The following is a 20053-nucleotide window of genomic DNA, read 5'->3' as shown; positions in this document are numbered from 1 at the left end:
CGGGAAGGCCCCGGGCGGGGGAGGGAGGGAACAGGGGCGGAGGGGCAGGCAAGGGAGGGGGTGCAGTCGCCGAGCCAAGGAGGGGGGAAGGGGGGTTCCCCCTTGAGGGAAAGGAGGGGAGGAGGGACCCCGCTGTCTCCGCCTTTGCCCCGGCGCTTGCAAGTGAGAAGAGGGGAGCGCGCGCTCAGGAGGGGGCGTCCCGGGCGGCCCCGGGGTGGGTGCGGGCGCTGGGTGCTCGCTCTCTCGCCGCCACCGCCGCCACCTCCTCCTCCGCTGCGCTCACGGTGCAGCCATCTTTGCACAAGGCGGCTGGGGGAGGGGGGAGGGGAGGGGAGGGGGGCGGGCGGCGGGGTGTCTGGCTGCGCTCCGCTTCCTCCCACAATCCCGTGCAAATGCAAAGAGAGAGAGAGAGAGGGAGAAGGAGACCGACAGCGCAAGCAGGGCCTGGGGGTGTAGGGCGCAACATTTGTACAGAAAAGCAGCTCCACTACGCGCAGACGTGCCTTGGATCAGTCGTTTATTTTTATTTTTTGCATTGTTTCGCTTTTTATGGTTTCTTTTCCAAAGGGTTTTTATTTAAGGGAAGAGCTCAACTTCAATCCCCCGAGTGCAATGCGAGCCCGTCCCCAACGAGCTCGGTTGCAAATACATCCCCCACCCTTTCCCTGGGTTGCAAAGCGCCCCTGTACAAGCACTAAGACATGCGTGTGCACGGGCGGGGCTCTGCTGTGTGGCCCATGGCACTGGCGAGAGATAGCCGTGTTAAACCTCACACGCTAGTCTGCACACCTGGCCGGCGCGCCTGGTCAGAGTTTCCACCACAAGCCTACCCAGGGGGCGGGGCTGGCGGGTACCCCCAAGGTCAAGAGAGCCTGGGGGCCTGCGAGGTGCCGGAACGCGGGAACACTTTCGATGGGGACATGCGTGTATCCGTACGCGGCGGAAACACGTGTGCCAGGGTAGGCCTCGGTTCGGACGACCCCTACTCCCACCCCACCCCCCTCCAAGCTCAGCTCCGCAGTTTAAGAGGCCTGAGGGCTTCCGGAATCCGGTGTGAATCTGGGGCACAGTTCGGGGAACCCCGGCTCCGAAGCAGCTCTTCAGCAAGGCCTCCGGAGGCTGCATGGGGAGGGGCACAGTGGGGAGTCAAAGACCCGGCTGTTTTTCCTTTTTTCCACCCCCCACAACCTAGACCACTCCGACTGGCCCTGGGCTTTCTTAGCCAATCCCAGACCCTCTGGGCACACGACCCACCCTCCTCAAATGCTCCACACTCACAACGCTGGACCACGCCCCCAGACAATTGCACAAGGCCCCGCCCCCGCGCTCAAACCTCGCCCGGAATAATAAACTCAAAATTCCAAGTCCCGCCCCTGAACCCACGCCCCTCCTCCAGCCGTGCCCTCCCCTCTGAGCCCCGCCCCCAGACAGAAGCCCAGCCCCATACCTGGAGTAAGGGGGCGGAGGTGCATCGTGCACCCCAGAGGCCGCTAAAGCCTGTTCGTAGGTGGGGAGGCCTGGGGGTTTGGGCAGCGGCAGAGGCGTTGGCGGACCCGGAGAGCTCAGGGGACTGAGAGGGTTGATGAGCTCGGCCCTGGGGATAGAAGGTGCACAGTTAACAGGGGAAACCTGCAAGATAGAAAGACTTGGAAGAAGGAAGGACTTAGGGAGACAGAGACTCTAAGAGTAGTGGAGAACAGGTGGAGGGGAGATGAACCAAGGAGAAGGAGGGTCACCTTCAATCTGACAAGCAGCAAAGCACCTCAAAACGACAGGTAGATGCACAGGGACAGGCAGACCCGCAAATCAACAACTGCTAAAAGAGACTCAGAGCCACAGGGTCTCCAGATACAAGCAGAGTAATGGAGAGAAAGACAGCCTTTCAGAGAGGCAGGGGACCACTCACAGAAACAGACACAACACAGAGACACCCATTCCCAATAAACTCTTAATCTCAAAAGTCCCCCAATCTGCTATACTTCCAAGACTGGCACTCAGGTACCTTCTTAGACCCTATCACTGAGAAAGACACACCCAGGCAACTCGTACAGGCACACACAAACATGCACTACACCCTTTACCACGGAAACTAACATACCATGGACACCCACAGACACAGGTCACCGGCTGCAGCCTCACCAGACCCAGTATTCACAGAGTGCTAATCAAGCTGAAACCTGGTACTGCCAAGACAGGCAGCAAATACTGACTGGGCTCCTACTGTGTGCCAGGTACCAAGGATCCAGACAGGTAGATGCCACAACGAGACACACTCTCATGAACTCACTCTCCACATGACTGTCTCCTCAGGCCTTTCACCGGCACCCACCTGCCCCCAATCCTGGGCCTGTGTCCTTCGGTTGACCCCTCTGCCCTCCCCTGCTCACGCTTCTCTCCAGCCCCCCCCCCAGCCTCTCCTCCGTGAAGCCCCCTTACTCTTGCGGACTGGGCTGCTGGCCTCGGCCCCGATGCCAGTGCAGATACCAAAAGGCTCCCAGGCCAGCCAGCACAATGAGCAGGATGCCAGACGCCAGCCCCACCACCAGGCCTGCTACATCCACGCGTCCGTGCCCTGTGGAAGAAGGGGGCGGGAGGGAGCCACTTTCTCAGGGGCTGCCACCCACCCCGACATCCAAATGCCTTTCCCCTGAGGGAGGCAGAGTGGCCATAAAGCCGGGCAGAGCTGAGGCGATATCCTGGCTGTGTGTGATCTCAGACAACTCACTGTACTCATTGCCCTGAGGGTACAATGGGACCATAACCCCTCTCTGCCAGGCTGCAAAAATTCAATGAGATGAAACACAGAAAAGCCCTACGATGACCTCATCTGGTCCTAGAAAATGCGCCAGCTGTATCCCCGAGATAATAGAGGCCCCTCCCCCGAGGTGGGGTGGTTCAAAACTCGCCTAAGCAATCCATCTGCCAAGATTGCAGGTGACACACTACAGGTGGGGTTGGAAAGTCCTGGAGCCAACTCTCGAGGCTCCCACACTGAGAGGCGGAGCGGTTCCCGTATTTTATCTGGCAGCCCTGCTCCCTCTGGACGGCAGCCCATTTTACCAATCAAGCTACTGAGGGGCAAGGGCTCAACTCTGCAGGAAGAGCAGTACCCACAGGAAGGCTTTCGAATTTACCAGAAGGCTAGAAAAAAATTCAGTTATCAGTGGAGGAATTTAGGGTGTCCAGAACTCATGTGGCCCCTTTCCTAAGGTGTGGCGCCTTTGGCAGTCCCAGGCTTTGTGTCTGAGGGAATGTCTGGGGTGCGGAGGGGCAGGCGGGCTGCAGGGAGGACTCCAGCTTCCTGAGGCCTTGCTAGGTCTTGCACGGGAGGGAGACCAACTTTAACAGAGCGTGGGGGGGCTTTCCTCAAACAGTAAACCCCAACGCTTGAGCCTTCTTAGCAAGAAGCTGCATTGAGGAGACAGGCCCTCTGACATGTTTCAGGTGGATTCAAGGAGCCACCAGGCATCCAAAGGCCTGTGGAAAGGTGGTTACCTCCCCTAGCAACCAGGCTCCAATGTGAGGACTCCAGCCCAGACCTAGGGCCTGTTGCTAAGGTACATCCACCCCTAGCAACCAGGCCACAAGGGGGTGGGGCATCTGGTGCCTGGAGGGGGGTCCTCTGGTGGGCAGCAGGCCTTGGGTCTTGAGCCTGGCTAGGTGTGGTTGCTAGGGAGAAAGCCTCCTTAGCAACCAGGCCCAGGCTGGGATGGGGCTGTGGGGGAGGGGGAGCCAGCCAGGTAGTGAATGCTGCAGGCTTCCTAGGCCCGGCCTGGCCTGGCCAGGGCCCTGTTGCTAAGTAGCAGCCCTTCCCCCGCTTAGTGGCAAGGTTGCAGCCCATTGACAGAGCCTCAGAACTTAGAGAAGGGTTTGAGGGTGGGCAGACTGGTCAGGTGAGGAGGCACGGGCTTCTACAGTCTGGCCAAACCCAGTTGCTAGGGAGCAGCCCCCCTAGCAACCAAGCTGCGGCAGGGGCTAAGGCTCTGGACTCCAAAGCGGGGCTCAAGTGGGCCAGCAACTCTGAGCCAGAGGCCGGAGAGGTCCCAGGCTGTAACTCCTCTCTCCACCCTCACTTCCCGCTTTCTGGAAACAAGGGACCTCTCAAAATGAGACGTGGTGGGCCCCTCAGACTCCCTGGCTAGTCTCCAATGTGAGGAAGCTTTTAACCACCACCTCCAGGAACCCAGGAATTGGAGAATCTGGGGTGGGAGTGTTGGTTCAGCCTCCATGGGAAGGGGCTGCCTTAGCTTCACAGAACCAGAGGGCTTGGCCTCCCACTCACCTGCTTTGCCATTGTAGATGTACGTCTCCCAAAAGCGCTCCTTGAAGAGGTGGGAGTAGAGAAGGGGGGAAGACAGCCGTCAACTGGGAGATTCTATGCACCCCAACCAGCCCGCCCAGACTTCCGAGACCAGAGGGTAGAAGTCATTGAAGACCAGGACCCTTCCCCAGCCTACCGGGTCCTGGAGAAACAGGGGCTCTGGGACTCCCAGACCCTCACCGTCAGAGTATTGTCCTCAAAGTACTCCCGGGCCTCCTCCCAGGAGCACTTCTCCTCGTAGCACTCCCGTTCCAGGTTCCCCGGCATGAACAGCTCCAGATCCCAGTGATTGGCTCGAGGAACTCGCCTACGGCTACCCAGGAAGCTCTGGGCCTCTGGGGAGTCCACGAAGACTTCTGGGCCCAAAGGATAGGACAGACAGAAGATTGGAGGACCAGAGACATGGAGGGATCTGAACCCAAGGGGAGGAAAGCTGTGGGGCCCTGGGGTAGGAGGGGACTAGAGGCAAGGGGTCCAGAGTCAGGGGAAAGTGGGCGTCAGAGCCCGGATACCAGCCCTTCCCCCAAACACTCACCTTGGCCTTGCTCCCCACTGGATGAGGTGTCCAGGCAGGTGGCCAACCCCAGGTAAAGCAGCAGCAGAGAGGGGTGGCCCCTGCCCCTCATATTTTGTGGACACCTGGAAGGAGGTGTGGTGTAGATGACAAACGCCTCGGCCCCTGAAGGTCTCCCTGCTGGGACTCTGTGGCCCGTGAATTGTCACAATAATAGCAGACACTGCCATAGCCTGTGTTCTGGGCCAGATGCTGTTCAAGGTAGTTTACTTCTATCAACGCAGTTTAATTTCCACAACAATGCTATTGTTATCCCTACATTATAGATAAGAGAACTAAGGCACAGACAGGTGAAAGAGATTGCCCAGGGTCTTACAGTTTGCAAGATTCAGAAGCAGGATTTGAACAAAGGTAGCTCCTGCCTGCAGAGATGAGCAGGACACTTATCTTTTCCATCCTCTGAGTTTTCAGCCCCCAGTACAGTTTTGGCACATAGTAGGTGCTCATAAACATGTCCACTGGTGGTGAGGATTCCTTTCGTCCTGGTAACTTCCACGCATAGCTCTATGTCTCTCTGCCTATTGCCACATCCAGCAACAGAGATCAAAGGTTACAGGAGACAGAAGAACAGGGGTCTAAATTCTTGGGTCCAGTGCCCTGGACTCCTGGGCTTGGGGGCACTGAATTTTGGGACCCCGAGGGGCAAGGAGCCAGGAAGCCAAGGTCCCCAAACCAGGCTCTGCCTCCAGGGACGTTCACTTACCTGTCCAGACTTGTGAATACTTTCCCCTCCTCCTTAACCAGGGCCTCCTAGGCCAGCTGCGGCCAGCTGCGACGAGAGGCAGGATAGAGGGGAGGGAAGAGAAAGGAGGGGTGCCCCGTGCTCCCGCTCCCTGTAATCCTCCCCGATCGGGGTTTCTGGCAGCGGGGCGGAGTTTGCGGCTACCTGCTCTGGGCGGGACTCAGGTAAGGGACAAAGTATTTAAAGGGACCTTATGATGAAGGCCCTAAGGTTCAGAACCCCATAGGGAGGCCAAGTTCCCTGACACTGTGGGATACTTAGAGAACTGGATAGGCCCCTCCTCCACCCCTCGCGTTTCCCCAATGGGAGCTCGCCCAGCCGAGCTCGGGAAATAAACGTCTAGGTCTCCAGGTATTTAGACATCTACATATTTAGAAACTGGAGGGACCTGTATGCCTTGGTCCCTAGAGGCGGGTGTGATGTAGTAAATTTCTGTTTCCTGGAGTGATTTGAACGGCTTTGACTCGAGACTTCTCCATTGCTCCGTTTATAAAATAGGGACAGAGGAACTGAACTGTCCCCTCTCAATGATCTCTTCAGTTACAAGAAAAGCGGATATACTTGAGGAAGTGGGTTCCCAGTTTCTGGAGGGAGTGATTAGTGATCAAACTCCGGCTTGGAGAGACGCAAAGCTGTGGGTACAAGCAGGAAATCGCCTGCCCCGGTAAATGCCTAGTAGATACTAAGCGTGCCCCCAAATTCATCCTAGCTCTCCTAACCGGAACCTTCGATCTGTCGCTCGCATTTCTGGAGGGAGAAAGAGAACAAGGGAGGACTTACCGAGCCCGATGACGTACCTCCGCAACTAGGGGCAGCTCTATTTCCGGTTTCTTGCTCCTCGCGGAAGTGGGCGGAACTAAGAGGGAAAACAACGCTCCTTTCCGGGGTATGGGGAACAGTTGAAGAATCAAGGAAGGAACAAGGAGCCACTAGTGAGGTGAGTTCCAGGTGGTGGAGGGATAGTGTTGCCCGGATCGGCTTCCCGCGGGCTAGAGCCGCTAGAGCCCTGGGGTCCTGAGGTAGGGACATCTAGTCGTCTCTCAATGTCTCTTGAATTTGTCTTAATTTAGAACAATCTCCTCTCCACGCCATTCACGGTGTAATTGATTCATTGAAGCAACTGGGTCAGTTGTTTTGCTGATCATCCCATGATCTGGATTTGCCTTTTTGCTTCTTCGTAATCTCATTTCACTTATTCCAGGGGTCAGCAAGCCAAACCTGAATCCTGCTGACCTCTTTTTTTTTTTATCAGCTTTATTGGACTGTAATTCACCTAACGTAGTTTACCCATTTAAAATGTGCAGTTCAGTGGTTTTTGGGTATATTCCCAGAGTTGTGCAACCACCACACCACCCTTGTCAGTTTTAGAAGAGTTTCATCACTCATAAAGAAACCCAGGACCCATTAGCTGTCACTCCCCATTTTACATCCCCACCCAGCCCCAGGCAGCCACCAATCCACTTTGTCTGTATGGATTGACCTAATCTGAGCACTTCTCTTGAATTGAATCATTTTTCTGTCTGGCTTCTTTCACTTAGCATGATGTTTTAAAGGTTCATCCATTCTGTAGCATGTACTAATACTTTTCTTTTTTTAGATTTTATTTATTTATTTATTTATTTATTTATTTATTTATTTATTTATTTTAGAGAGAGGGGAAGGGAAGGAGAAAGAGGGAGAGAAACATCAATGTGTGGTTGCTTTGCATGCGCCCCTATGGGGACCTGGCCTGCAACCCAGGCATGTGCCCTGACTGGGATTCGAACTGGTGACCCTTTGCTTCGCAGGCCCCTGCTCAATCCACTGAGCCACACCAGCCAGAACTACTTTTTTTTTATGGCTGAATAATGTCCCTTTGTAGGAGATATACACATCATATTTTGTTTATCTATTTATCAACTGATGAACATTTGGGTTGTCTCCACTTTGGGGCTAGCGTGAATAATGCTGCTATGAACATTTGTGTGTAAGCATTTGTGTGAACATGTTTTCATTTCTGTTCCACTGGAAGTGGAATTGCTGGATCAAATGGTAACTCTGTGTCACCTGTGGAGGAACTGCCACAGTTTTCTAAAGTGGCTACTCCATTATACATTCCCAACCTCTGCGTGGGGGACCTAGTTTCTACATGCTTAGTACCCAATGTTTTTATTGTAGTCATTCTAGATAGGTATGAACTGGTATCTCATTGTGGATTTGATTGCATTTTCTCAAAGATGAGTGATATAGAGCCTTTTTTCATGTGCTTCTTTTTGTTTTTTTAGCAAAGTGTTTATTTATTTTTAGAGAGTGGGGAAAGGAGGGAGAGGGAGAGAATCATTAATCGGTTGCCCTGGCCCACAACCCAGGCAAGTGTCCCAACTAGGCATTGAACTGGCGATCTTTTGGTCTGCAGGCTGGTACTCAATCCACCAAGCCACACCAGCCAGGGCTCATGTGCTTCTTTGAAGAAATGTCCATTCCAAGAATTTTGTCATTGTTTTAAAGATTTATTATTTATTATTTAAAGAGGGGGGAAAGGAAGAGAGAGAAACATCGATGTGAGAGGAAAAAAGACTAATATTTTGTGCCCTATAACAATTATGTGTGATATCACACATAAATAAATAAAGTTTTATTAGAACGCAGCCATGCCCAGTCACATACAGTGTCCACAGATGCTTTTGCCAGACAAGGGGAGTCGAGTTGCTGTGAACCTGTATGGCCCACAGAGTTGAAAAATCTTTCCTATCTGGCCTTTTTTGGTGACAACCCCTGTTACATCCTGTGACTTCCTAGAAACAGGAAATTAAATAAAAACTGTTGATTACTCCCCCTGGGCACGTAGCGCAGTTGCAGCGTCGTCCAGGTAGGCCAAGGTGGCAGGTTCGATCCCCAGTCAGGACACATATGAGCATCAACCAGTGAATGCATCAGTAAGTGGAACAACAAATGGATCCCTTTCTCTCTCGCTCTCTCATCAGTAAGTTTAAAAAGTAATAAAAACTAAAAACTTGATTAAATTTAGGTTCCGCCATTTTGACATGAATACTTCAGACTTGATAGCTTCATGTTGTATGATGCCTGGTTGTTCCAAATTTTGGGGTGATGAGATTGTGGGGGAGCTTCAGGTGGTGTTTATGAACTCAGTGTTTTTGTCCCCTCCCCCCAGCTTCATGTGTTGAAGCCCAGACCCCAGACAACAGGAATGTTTGGAGATAGGGCCTTTATGGGCGTGGTTGGGGTCACATGAGGTCATTAAGAGTGGGGCCCTAGGCCAGGGGATTGAGTTCCTGTAAGAGGGGGCAACGCCAGAGAGTGCCCTTTCCTCCGTGTGAGGCCACAGTGAGGGGGTCAGCCATCTGTGAGCCCGGAAGAGAGTCCTCCCCAGGACCCAACCACGCTGCTACCCGGATCTCGGACTTCCAGCTGCCAGAACAGGGAGAAAAGAAACATCTGTGGTTGGAGCCACCCAGTCGATGGTATTTGGCTTTGGCAGCCCTAGCTGACTGATACAGATGGAACAATGCAAACCCACGGTTGTAAAGCTGCAGCTTTGTCCTTTCTTTTAGCGAGTGGTGGCACCCTGAGAGAGGCACCCTGATATCCCGTTCCCGTTCATTTTTCTGTCAGTTGTCATTGCCTGGGTTGGCTGCGTCACCATCAGGGCTTACAGTGATGGTTTTCCAGTTCTCTCATTCCGCCTGCTTTTTAAAATCTGAGCAGTTTGGGTTTTTTTTTTTTTTTGAGGATTTATTTATTTGTTTGTTTGTTTTTAGAGAGGGAAAGAAGCATCAGTGTGTGGTTGCCTCTCACGTGGCCCCCAGTGGGGACCTGGCTCGCAACCCAGGCATGTGCCCTGACTGGGAATCAAACCGGCGACCCTTTGGTTCACGGCCCACGCTCAGTCCGCTGAGCTACTACACCAGCCAGGGCCAGCAGTTAGCTGTTTTTGTCTTGAGCTAAGTCCAGGAAGCCATTGAAGGAAGTGATTTAAAGTTCTGTTTCCAAATGTTCACTGAGGCTGTTCTCTTAAGAAAAATTTTTAAATTTTTATTGATTTTAAAAAGAGAGAGAGAAACATCAGTTTGTTGTTCTATTTATTTATGCATTCATTGATTGATTCTTGTATGTGTCCTGAACTGGAATTGAACTCGCAACCCTGTAGTATCAGGACAATGCTCTAACCAACTGAGCTACGTGGCCAGGGCTGGGCATCTTTTTCCTTGCCTACAAACTGTGGAGAGCCTTCCTCCGGCGGCTGTCACAAGGACTGAGTGCATTCAGACGGGGCAAGTGCTTGGTACAGGACCCAGTACATAACTGTTCGAAGGATGTGATGATCATTTCTATTCTAGTGCTTTTCTGATCAATGTATTGGTTAGCTGGGTGATCAGTTCATTGAACACTCACTTCCCCTGGGGTTGAAGTGGTGGAAGTGGTGAACTGACCCCATGGTAGCGTCTCGGAGCTCCCCACCCCCCAGGTGTCAGGCAGTGCTGCCGCCCAAAGGGGAGTCTGACCTGGGTCCCCTTCAGGGGACTCCTGGTCCAGGGGAGGATATGCGGAGGGGTGGTGGCTATAATGGAGGTAACTCAGGGCATTGTCAGAGCTCAAGGAACACCCGACTGAGCCCAGAGAGACAGGATTTCCAGGGGGGAGGACCAGGCGCACACCAGCAGTCTCGTTCCTTGACCCAAATCCTGCACAGAGTCCCAGGCTGCCCGCAGCCGGGCAGAACAGTGACGGGTAAGCCCAGACTGGGATGCCTGTGGCACACCCTCCGCTGCACGGCCTTGGGCACCTTCTCCGTGCCTCCGTCTCCCTGTCTGTAGCAACCGTTTGGGTTGTTGTGGAATTCGGTGGAGATAATATGTGTAAAATGCTTAGAACAGGGCCGGGTTCACCAAACTGCTTAAATAAATATCAGCCATTATTCATGGAAAATCTCAGAGGCTTGCATTTGCTCTTTGGGAATTCTCGCCTGCTTTCAACAGGTCCGTTTCTGTCTGGGATGTCCTTCGATGTAATGAGGCCTCTGAGTGTCTTTCACACAGAGGCCTCTGCCCCCTGGGATGGCCTTCTAGGGAGAGAGGCTTGTAGTACTGTTAGGGTCTCAAAGGGATCTCTCTGCCCGCCAAGTGGTTAAGAACCATGGGCCCAGGATTCAGCTCTGACTGGTGTGGCTCAGTGGATTGAGTTCCGGCCTGTGAACCAAAGGGTTGCAGGTTCAATTCCCAGTCAGGGCACATGCCTGGGTTGCAGGCCAGGTCCCCAGTAGGGGGCGTGCGAGAGACAACCACACATTGATGCTTCTCTCCCTCTGTTTCTCCTTCCCTTCCCCTCTCTCTTAACAATAAATCAATAAAATCTTTAAAATTTTTATTAAAAAAAAGAACCACGGGTTCAGGATTCAAACAGACCAACTACAAAAACAAGACAGGACAGTCAGGGACCTGTGAACACCATCTGGACTGTCGATGATGTGAAGGAATTGCTAATGTGCCGTGGCGTTGGGGTCATGGTTTTAAAAGCCCTTCTGTCTTAGCGCCGCGCTGTTCATATTCCAGTACAGCAGCCGCTAATCCCAGGAGGCTATGGGGCACTTTGTTATGTGGCTACTGCCACTGAGGGACCGACTTTTAAAGTTCCTGCGTTGGATTTCATTTAATTTAAGCACTGATACCTGATTCAGTTACTGGAAAACCAGAGTAGGTGCATGTCCATTTGCACCAGCCTTTTTTTTTCCTTTCAGTTTTTATATATTGATTTTAGGGAGAAAGAAACATCGATTTGTTGTCCCACTTATTGATGCATTCATTGGTTGCTTGTATGTGCCCTGACCAGGGATGGAACCCACAACCTTGGTGTAGCTGATTGATGCTCTAACTAACTGAGCTACCTGGCCAGGCTCAGCACCAGTACATTTTATGAAACCTAGATAAGGACAAGTATCTCCAATGGAAACTTAGTGTCTGAATGGGGATGTGTTGAAAGAATAAAATATACTCTGGATTTTGAAGACTTCATACAACAATAAGAATTCTCGGATTCTGACCTCCCTGGTGGGACTAACAGTTGCCACGTGGTTAAGAGGGCAGCCCCAGAGCCTGGCTGCCTGGGTTCGAATCCTAGCTCTTCCACTTCCCAGCTGGGGGGGTTGATTCTATGAGACTGTTTTCTCCCCGTGAAGTGGGAATGATGATGAAGAGTAGCAGGCGTTGCCCTGACTGTGTGGCTCAGTCTGATGGAGTGTTGTCCTGCACATCGAAGGGTCGCAGGGTCGGCTCCCAGTCAGGGCACACACTGAGGTTGCCGGTTTGGTCCTCAGTCAGGGTGCTTATGGGAGGCAACTGATCAATGTTTCTCTCTGACACTGATGTTTCTTTCTCCTTCTCCTTCCGTTTATTTCTAGAATCCTGTAAATACATCCTTGGGTGAGGATTAAAAAATTAAGTTTTAAAAATGTAAAAAAGCCCTGGCTGGTGTAGCTCAGTGGATTGAGCAAGGGCTGCGAACCAAAGGGTCGTCGGTTTGATTCCCAGTCAGGACACATGCCTGAGTTGCAGGCCAGGTCCCTGGTAGCGGGCACCTAAGAGGCAACTACACATTGATGTTTCTCTCCCTCTCTTCCTCTTTCTCTAAAGACAAATAAAACCTTTAAAGAAATATAAAAAAGAAAAGAATATCTGGTGTTGCTTTGATGTGTCATCTCGGAAATACTAGTGACAGCAGACGGTACCAGCTCTGTTTTCTGTTTTGAAACTGGCCTCACTGAAGAGACAAGGCAGCCTAGTGGCTGGAAGCTTGGCGTCTGGAGTTCTCAAACCCTGGCACTGCCACCTGCCTCCTCCTCGACCCTTGGCCACGGGTCTCAGGACCTTAAAAATCATTGAGGACTCCAATGAACCTTTGTTGGTCTGAGTTCTGTCTTTTAAGACGTACCCTATCAGAAATTGAAACAGATATTCAAACTTTTAAAAAAGATTTTATGTATTTATTTTTAGAGAGAGGGGAAGGAAGAGAGGAAGAAACACATGGACTGGTTGCCTCACATACACCCCCACCCACCTTGGGAGCCGGTTCCCAACCCAGGCATGTGCCCTGCCTGGGAATCAAACCGGTGACCTTTTGGTTTGCCGGCAGGTGCTCAATCCACTGAGCCGCACCAGCAGGACACAGAACACATTTTTAAAACCCAAGCACGCACTTGGTTAGCCTTCCGAGTGATGATGTCTTCACGTATTACACAGCCTCTGGAAAATGCCACTCAACACGCATTGTGGTGTGAGCACAAGAGGCACATTTTGCTCTAGAGCCACGGAAACAGTTTTGTGGGCCCCCTGAAAGTATCTTAGGGACCTCTGAGCACCAGTGCCCTAGGCAAATGGCCTCACTTCTGAGCCCCAGTTTGCCTCTGCAAAGCGGTGGTGGTGGTGGGGCAGACCGGCAGGTGCGTGAGTTTGGACGGTTGGGGAGATGGGGGGGGGGGCCGAGATTGGCACGCGGTCAAGGGTCGAGCGGTGTCCCTCACGATTATTCCCGTCATGGCTGTCCAGGTTTGAAAAAAAAAAAAAAGCTCCCCCTCTAACTGTTCCTCTCTCTCAGAGGAAAAATGTCCCAGTCTGTGAAGCCAAAGACGTAGAAATGCCCTGTTCTTGGCCACGGGACAAGCAGCTCAGCGCCAAATACTGCAGAGGGTCAAGGCAGTTGACAACTAAGAATAGAGTGCGGAATTTGTCCATGAGGAGGTCAACTCGACCTTCCTGAGTGGTAGTGGGGGGCTGGGCGGAAGCCAGGGGGCCAGAGCGGGGGAGCGGGCGGCAGGTGAGCCAAGGGGACCAAGCAGGTGCTGGACACTTGCTCAAAAGCTTGGGGGTGAGGGGAAGTGGGAGGAGGGGGCTGTGGGTTCCGTTGGGGTGCTTCGATGAGGTTCGAGTCCGCGGGCAGCACACTGGCCACTTCTGGGGGGGGCGAGCCATGCTCTGTATCCATTGGGGAGGTGGTGACAAGGGCGCGTGCGTTAGTTAAAACGCATCAAACTGCATCCTTAAGGTCTGTGCGGCGTCTATTCTCTATAAATAAACCTACAAACAAAAATTGGCTTCTGGGAAGAAGTCACCAGTAGGGGGCGAGCGAGATCCATGGCTCAGAGAGGGTTATGTTTCAAGTCTCGGGAAGTGAAAAGCAAGTTTCTGAAAGTAAGGAGAGGGGGAAATAAAGATAAAGCTGCTTTTTACATTTTGGGAGCCCTCGGTTATGTGCCCCCCTTACCGCACCCTCATTCCACCCCGCCTCTGCCTCTGGATCCTCCTTAAACCAGAGCCAGAGAGAATATTCCCTAAATGCCCACTGTGTGCCGAGCTCTGCACATGACCTCACTTAGCCCTCGCAGCCATCCAGTCCCATCAGCCAGGTCCCCCGACTATTCCCACTTTTTATCAAAGGAAACTGAGGCTCAGAAAAGGGAGATCACCAGCCCTGGCCGGGTGGCTGTCAGTTGAGCATTGTTCTGTGCACCAAAAGGTTGCGGGTTCAATCCCAGGTAGGAGCACTTCCAAGGAGAAAGATCGATGTTTCTCTCTCTTCCTCTTCCTCTCTCTCTCTCTCTCTCTCTCTCCCCCTCTCTCTCTCCCTACCTCGCCCCCTTTCCCTTCTCTCTGGAATCCGTGGCCATGTCTTCAGGCGAGGATAAAAACATAAAATAAAATAATTTAAAAATAAAGAAAAGGGAGATCACCAGTCCAGAGTCACACGAGTGCAGGGCCAAGCTTGCACTCAAGCCCACACAGGTCATACTGCTCAGCCCTCCACACATCCGCCCATATTACCCCCTTCTTGTCTCATTCATTCATTCTTGCTTGTCCCCCAGTCAGTCCCCTCCCTACCGGACAGCCATTCTGGTATGTGTGACTCTTGTCTGTAGCATTCTTTGTATCGTTTTGGCACATGTAGATTGTCAGCGATCTCCTTTCGTTTCTTTTTGCACCCAGCATTGTGTTTTTAAGACCTACCCATAATTTTTTTAAAACTTAATTTTATTTTCTTCCATGTTTTTGAAAGATTTTATTTATTTTTAGACAGAGGGGAAGAAAGGGAAAGAAACATCGATGTGTGGTTGCCTTTTGTGCACCCCCTCCTGGGGACCTCGCAACCCAGGCATGTGCCCTGACTGGTGGGAATCCAACCGTCAACCTTTGGGTGGACAGGATGATGCTCCAACCAACTGCGCCACCCAGCCAGGGGCAGCTGGATTTTTCACGTTGATTTGCCAGAGTTCCGTGTACACTCTGTTCTACTCTGATGCTTCTTTTGAGGCATTAGGGATTAATGTGAGCGTGAAGCAGATTTCACCTTTGTTTACGTGTGAGTTCGCCCACCAGAAGGGCTCAGAGAACCGGGAATCTGCATTCAGTTGAATTGAGTACATAGGCAGGCAGGGCACGCTCACACCTGGAACAGCGACCAGGCCCCCCAGGCCCCCCGCCCCCCCCGCATGGCGAGTGTGGAGCCACACCCATCCGCGTAGGGTGCTAGCCATCCCCATCAGACTTTAGCTAACTCCTCCCACCACCTCCCACTGACTCATAAGGCACACCCCCACCGACGCGCCTACAGTAAGCAAACCAGGTCTTTTTCAAGGTAAAGTGACATTTCTTTTTTGGAATGTGTGGGAATTTCTTAAGCAGTTAATGTGTGTAATACTGTCCGCCCCTGCCCCACCGCCAGCTTCCCGCTCTGGGGCACAGATTGGCTCCTTTGGCCACCAACGCCCTCCACTGGTCCCTCCTCCCCCAGGATGACTCGGCACGGCAAGAACTGCACAGCCGGGGCTGTCTACACCTACCACGAGAAGAAGAAGGACACAGGTACTGGGCTGGGAGGGAACTGATGTGTCTTGAAGTCACCATGGCACTTGGCGCCTCTGCGTGTGTCTCCACCCCAACTGATGGTCACCACCCCATCATCCACGTGACCCAGCAACCCTGTCCCCACATCCCATGTGACGGGCACCGTGTTAAGCACCTCTGTGTGTGAGTGAACTCATCTAATCCTCTCAGGGAAGGGGTCGCTGTCGCCATAGCAACATCCCCTAGGAACACATGGAGGCCCACAGAGGTTGAGGCTCTGGAGACCGGTCACAGAGCCAGAAGGTCCTTTGGGGATTAACACCTCCCTGTGGCTTGGGCAGCCCTTGTCCCCAACTCCGAGGCACGCAGACACACAGCCCACTCGACTGCCTGTTTCTCTGGGTCTGCTCACCTCCCACTTCTGTCTGCACCTCTCTCTCAACGTGTGGGGGAGACACGTCTCCCGTCCCTCCATCCTTCTTCTGGTCTCTGCCCCCAGCGGCCTCAGGCTATGGGACCCAGAACATCCGACTGAGTCGGGACGCCGTCAAGGACTTTGACTGTTGCTGTCTGTCTCTGCAGCCCTGCCATGACCCCGTCGTCACGTGAGCAGGGACCACGGGCGGCGCGGGCGCCCCAGAGAGGGGTCTGTAGGAGTGGGTCTGGCCACTCGCACAGCCAGGGAGCCGTGGGCAAGCGCTCTGCCTCTCAGAGTCTCAGTGTCCTCGTCTGAGAGTGGCATGATGCTGCTGTGTTTCCCCGGGCAGTGTGGGAAAGAAGTCCTCTGTAAGGGAGGGGCGGGCTCTGGGAATGTCACCTGGCCCCTCACACAGCTCACATGCGGAGCCCTTCCCGGTCCTCACCTGCCTCTGGGGACCCAGCACGGGCGTCAGCGGGATCTAAGCATGAGGTCCTCAGCGTGGTCACTGGCTGTGTGTGTGCCCAATTACAGGACTGTTAGGAGGCAGTGATGAGAGCAGTCAATGCATCAGGGTCCCCGTGGCCACCTTCAGGGTCACTGGTTCCCTCACAGGGGTGTCCAGCCTTTCGGCATCTCTGGGCCACACTGGAAGAAGAGTTGTCTTGGGCCACACGTTAAATACATTGCAACACATAATCACACACAAAAAAACCCTCATAATGTTTTAGGTAAATTTACAGATTTGTGCTGGGCCGCATGCACAGCCATCCTGGGCCGCATGTGGCCCAAGGGCCACAGGTCGGACACCCCTGCAACCTAGAGGGACTTGTAGAACTCAGCAGAACTGTCACCCACCCTCACAGTGACAGTTTGTCACAGTGAAAGGGGGCAGATTCAAACCAGCAGTGGGGCAAAGACACATGGGACAGAGGCCAGGGGACACCAGAGGCCAGCTTCCAGTTGTCCCCCAGGTGGGGCCGCACTTGGTTCTTCCAGCAGTGACAGGTGACACCTCGTATGGAGTGTCATCCGCCAGGGGTACTCGCCCAAGCCCTGGGGTCCAGGGTCTTTACTGGAGGTTGGTCACGTAGACAGGACTGGCCACCCTGTGGCTGACCTTGGTCTCTAGCCCAGCCCCACCCTACCCCACCCCACCCGCGCCAAAGGGAACAAAGACACCACTTCAGGCCGGACAGTCCAAGGCCTAGAGGTTCCCTCCCAGGAGCTCCTCAAGGGCCAGTCCTGAACGCGCAGGGTTTGGCCAGCCCAGGCCCACCGAGTAAGCCTTCCCCACCTGAGATTCTCCCTACACGTCATAGCGCATCATGCAGCCGGGAGAGTAAAGGAGCTGGGCCCCCAGTCAGCTGCTGCCCCTGACGTGGTCGGTGGGTGCCCTGGCCGGGAGCCAGGCTCTCAGCCCTGTGCTTGTGAACCCCCGGCTGGGCAGCCTGAGCTAGGCCGCGCTTCCCATCCCGTCCTCTCTCCGCAGCCCCGATGGCTACCTGTATGAGCGCGAGGCCATCCTGGAGTACATTTTACACCAGAAGAAGGAGATCGCCCGGCAGATGAAGGTGATGAGGACGATAAGAAGGGCGCACGGGGTGTGTGGGTGGTTTGGATGCGGCGCTCACTGCTCCCTGGCTGCCCGCAGGCCTATGAGAAGCAGCGCAGCGCCCGGCGGGAGGAGCAGAAAGAGCTGCAGCGGGCCGCGTCGCAGGACCAGGTGCGGGGCTTCCTGGAGAAGGAGGCGGCCATCGTGAGCCGGCCCCTCAACCCCTTCACTCCCAAGGCCACCTCGGGGAATGGCTCAGGTAAGGGGGAGTGGGCTTGCAGGTGGGTGGGTTCCCCCAGGGCCAGGTACTTACCTAGGTGCAGCGTCGGAACCCCTCTGCTCTGCCCCCTGTAGATGATGCCCTGCCCGGTCCCAGTGCCGGCCCCGCAGGCAAGGACAAGGATAAAATGCTGCCCAGCTTCTGGATCCCGTCGCTGACGCCTGAGGCCAAAGCCACCAAGCTGGAGAAGCCGGTGAGCACCCCAACAAGCACCCCTGCGCCCACCGTGCCAGTGTCCCGAGGGCACCCTCCCCTCGATCACAGGGACGCCAGCCAGCCCTGCCTCTCTCCTGCTCTCCTAGTCCCGCACCGTGACCTGCCCCATGTCCGGGAAGCCTCTGCGCATGTCCGACCTGACGCCCGTGCGTTTCACGCCTCTGGACGGCTCTGTGGACCGCGTGGGGCTCATCACACGCAGTGAGCGCTACGTGTGCGCCGTGACCCGCGACAGCCTGAGCAATGCCACGCCTTGTGCGGTGTTGCGGCCCTCGTGAGTCTCCTGTGGGGGGAGCACACTTGGGTACATGGGGGGGCGGGAGGCAGGCTAGGGGGTGTGGCTCTCCTTCAGGGGCGGGGCCTCTAATTGGCGGCCCCACCCTTCCCCTCACCACAGTGGGGCCGTGGTCACCCTTGAGTGCGTGGAGAAGCTGATTCGGAAGGACATGGTGGACCCAGTGAATGGAGAGAAGCTCACAGACCGTGACATAATCGTACTGCAGCGGGTGAGCAGGGGCCCTTCCACCGTGCCTTCCTCCCAGTGCCCTCTCCAAGGCTCCGCCCCTCACCTGCCCAGTTACCCACTCCTGCCCCGGGACACCGCCCTTCTCCCCAAAGACCCGCCCCCTCTATGACCGACCCCACCCTATTACCCTAGGCCCCGCCCCCACCCTTCCTAGCTTGAGGTACTTTGTGTCTCACGTTGCTGACTTAGGATACCCCCCACCTGCAGCCCTTGGTCTGCCTTCACGTCTGCCTTTCCCCTCCTCCAGGGCGGCACCGGCTTTGCGGGCTCTGGAGTGAAGTTGCAGGCGGAGAAGTCGCGGCCGGTGATGCAGGCCTGAGGGCCGGAGAGCAAATAAAGGGGTTGGAAGCCACTGGCCGAGCCGCGCCTTCCTTCCCTGCTGGAGCCCCGGGGACCTACCTGCCCGCCGGCGGGCGAGGAGGCTCCCCAGTCGTGGCGGGCATGCTGGAATGGCTCGAGTTTGAAAGCGTGAGGTGCGAGTGTTCCGTGTGGTTGCAGGTTCAGAGTAAAACCTGAATTGAATGCAAAGGCACAGCGTGAACACTGATTAGGACGGCCTGGAGGTCGAAGTCCCGGCCGCCATCCTATGAACGCGCCGCTCTAACAAGCTGGATAGGACCCCCTTCGCATCCTTCTGGTCTAGGCCAAATTATTCAAAGTCCATGAGATGCCCAGGAACACCTCTGCCAGAGTCAAGTGTGGTAACACACCCAAAGGAAATAGCGTTCTTTCAGAGAGCAACAGGCAGGCAGTGTAGAGGTGGCCAGGAACTGCGGCCTCGCCCCCCCCCCCCGCCCCCCAACACTGACTGCAGGAGAGTGAGGAGGAAGAGGAAACCGCAAGGGCAAAGGCCCAGAGGCAGCAAGCACAGGGTGGGGGCTTGAGGAGCTGAGCGAGTGAGGGGGAGGGGTGGGAGAAGAAGTCAGAGGCGTGGGCCTGGTAGACTTGTGGGCTTCTGGCCTGACTCAGGCAGCAGGTGCAGCCCTTAAAGCTTTGCGTTGAACAACCTTGGGGTCACCAAAGCGTCCCTGGGCAGGGTGGTGAACGAGCACCTCCAGTCCAGCAAAGATGAAAAAAATAAAGACAACCTTCGCGCCTCCCGGATGGATCCCTAGGTCCTGTCCTTCCCGGCCTTTCTCCACATGCGCGTGCATGAGTTTAGCCAAAGTGAGATCTCAGTGCTCGCACCATCTGCCTTGTCATTTTGGTAAAAGGGTTTCTCATCTAGTGGCCAGATGGGAGTCAAAGGACCAGGAAGTGGCCCCACTGCTGTTCGGTGAAGCCCCCACCCCCACCCCAGGGGCAGGACAGGGTGGTGCATCTGGCTCAGGGACCGGTTTTAGTAGGAGGTGGGGTGGGCTCAACATTGCACCCTGGGAAACCACCAACCCAGTGTTTGCTCCCCTAGGCACTTCTAGAACATTTCCTTGGCCCCTAAGGGCCCTCACACCCAACTCTTCGGTCCCCAGTCCCTGGAAACCGGCCCTGTTGCCCCTAACCTTATAGGAGCGCTGGCCACTTGGACCTGGCAGTCTGTAGCCCCCTTGAATCCTCACCACAGCTTCGGGCCAGGGACGTCCTCACGCATCAC

General features: G+C 54.5%; 2 protein-coding genes across 5 annotated transcripts; one reads left to right on the top strand and one right to left on the bottom strand.

Moving 5' to 3' along the window:
- Window positions 1-500: 500 nt before the first annotated feature.
- PRRG2 (proline rich and Gla domain 2) lies at window positions 501-6449 on the bottom strand. 3 transcript variants are annotated; one of them, XM_045856393.1, is made up of 8 exons: window positions 6418-6433; window positions 5599-5664; window positions 4857-4960; window positions 4502-4677; window positions 4283-4322; window positions 2437-2572; window positions 1448-1594; window positions 501-1119 (listed from the first exon to the last, which is right to left on the bottom strand). In XM_045856393.1, exons 3-8 carry the CDS (start codon window positions 4945-4947, stop codon window positions 1101-1103), a joined length of 609 nt encoding a protein of 202 aa, XP_045712349.1. In that variant the 5' UTR covers window positions 4948-4960; window positions 5599-5664; window positions 6418-6433; the 3' UTR covers window positions 501-1100. The 3 variants fall into 3 exon arrangements, with proteins under 3 accessions (XP_045712349.1, XP_045712350.1, XP_045712348.1); XM_045856394.1 differs by lacking the exon at window positions 5599-5664 and having other exon boundaries at window positions 6418-6449; XM_045856392.1 differs by lacking the exon at window positions 6418-6433 and having other exon boundaries at window positions 5599-5854.
- On the top strand, window positions 6441-19570 carry LOC123830300 (nitric oxide synthase interacting protein). 2 transcript variants are annotated; one of them, XM_045856390.1, is made up of 9 exons: window positions 6441-6574; window positions 15415-15485; window positions 15967-16072; window positions 17378-17459; window positions 17540-17699; window positions 17795-17913; window positions 18023-18210; window positions 18334-18442; window positions 18710-19570. In XM_045856390.1, the coding sequence occupies exons 2-9, from the start codon at window positions 15416-15418 to the stop codon at window positions 18779-18781; spliced, it is 906 nt and encodes a 301-aa protein (XP_045712346.1). In that variant the 5' UTR covers window positions 6441-6574; window position 15415; the 3' UTR covers window positions 18782-19570. The 2 variants fall into 2 exon arrangements, with proteins under 2 accessions (XP_045712346.1, XP_045712347.1); XM_045856391.1 differs by having other exon boundaries at window positions 6487-6574; window positions 15346-15485.
- The last annotated feature ends 483 nt before the right edge of the window (window positions 19571-20053 follow it).

This window comes from Phyllostomus hastatus, unplaced genomic scaffold, assembly GCF_019186645.2.
Source record: "Phyllostomus hastatus isolate PE091 unplaced genomic scaffold, TTU_PhHast_1.1 phas_scaffold_1224, whole genome shotgun sequence".
In the NCBI taxonomy this organism is placed as follows: Eukaryota; Metazoa; Chordata; class Mammalia; order Chiroptera; family Phyllostomidae; genus Phyllostomus; species Phyllostomus hastatus.
Note: the sequence above shows the minus strand (reverse complement) of the source record. Positions and strands in the feature narration are given on the sequence as shown.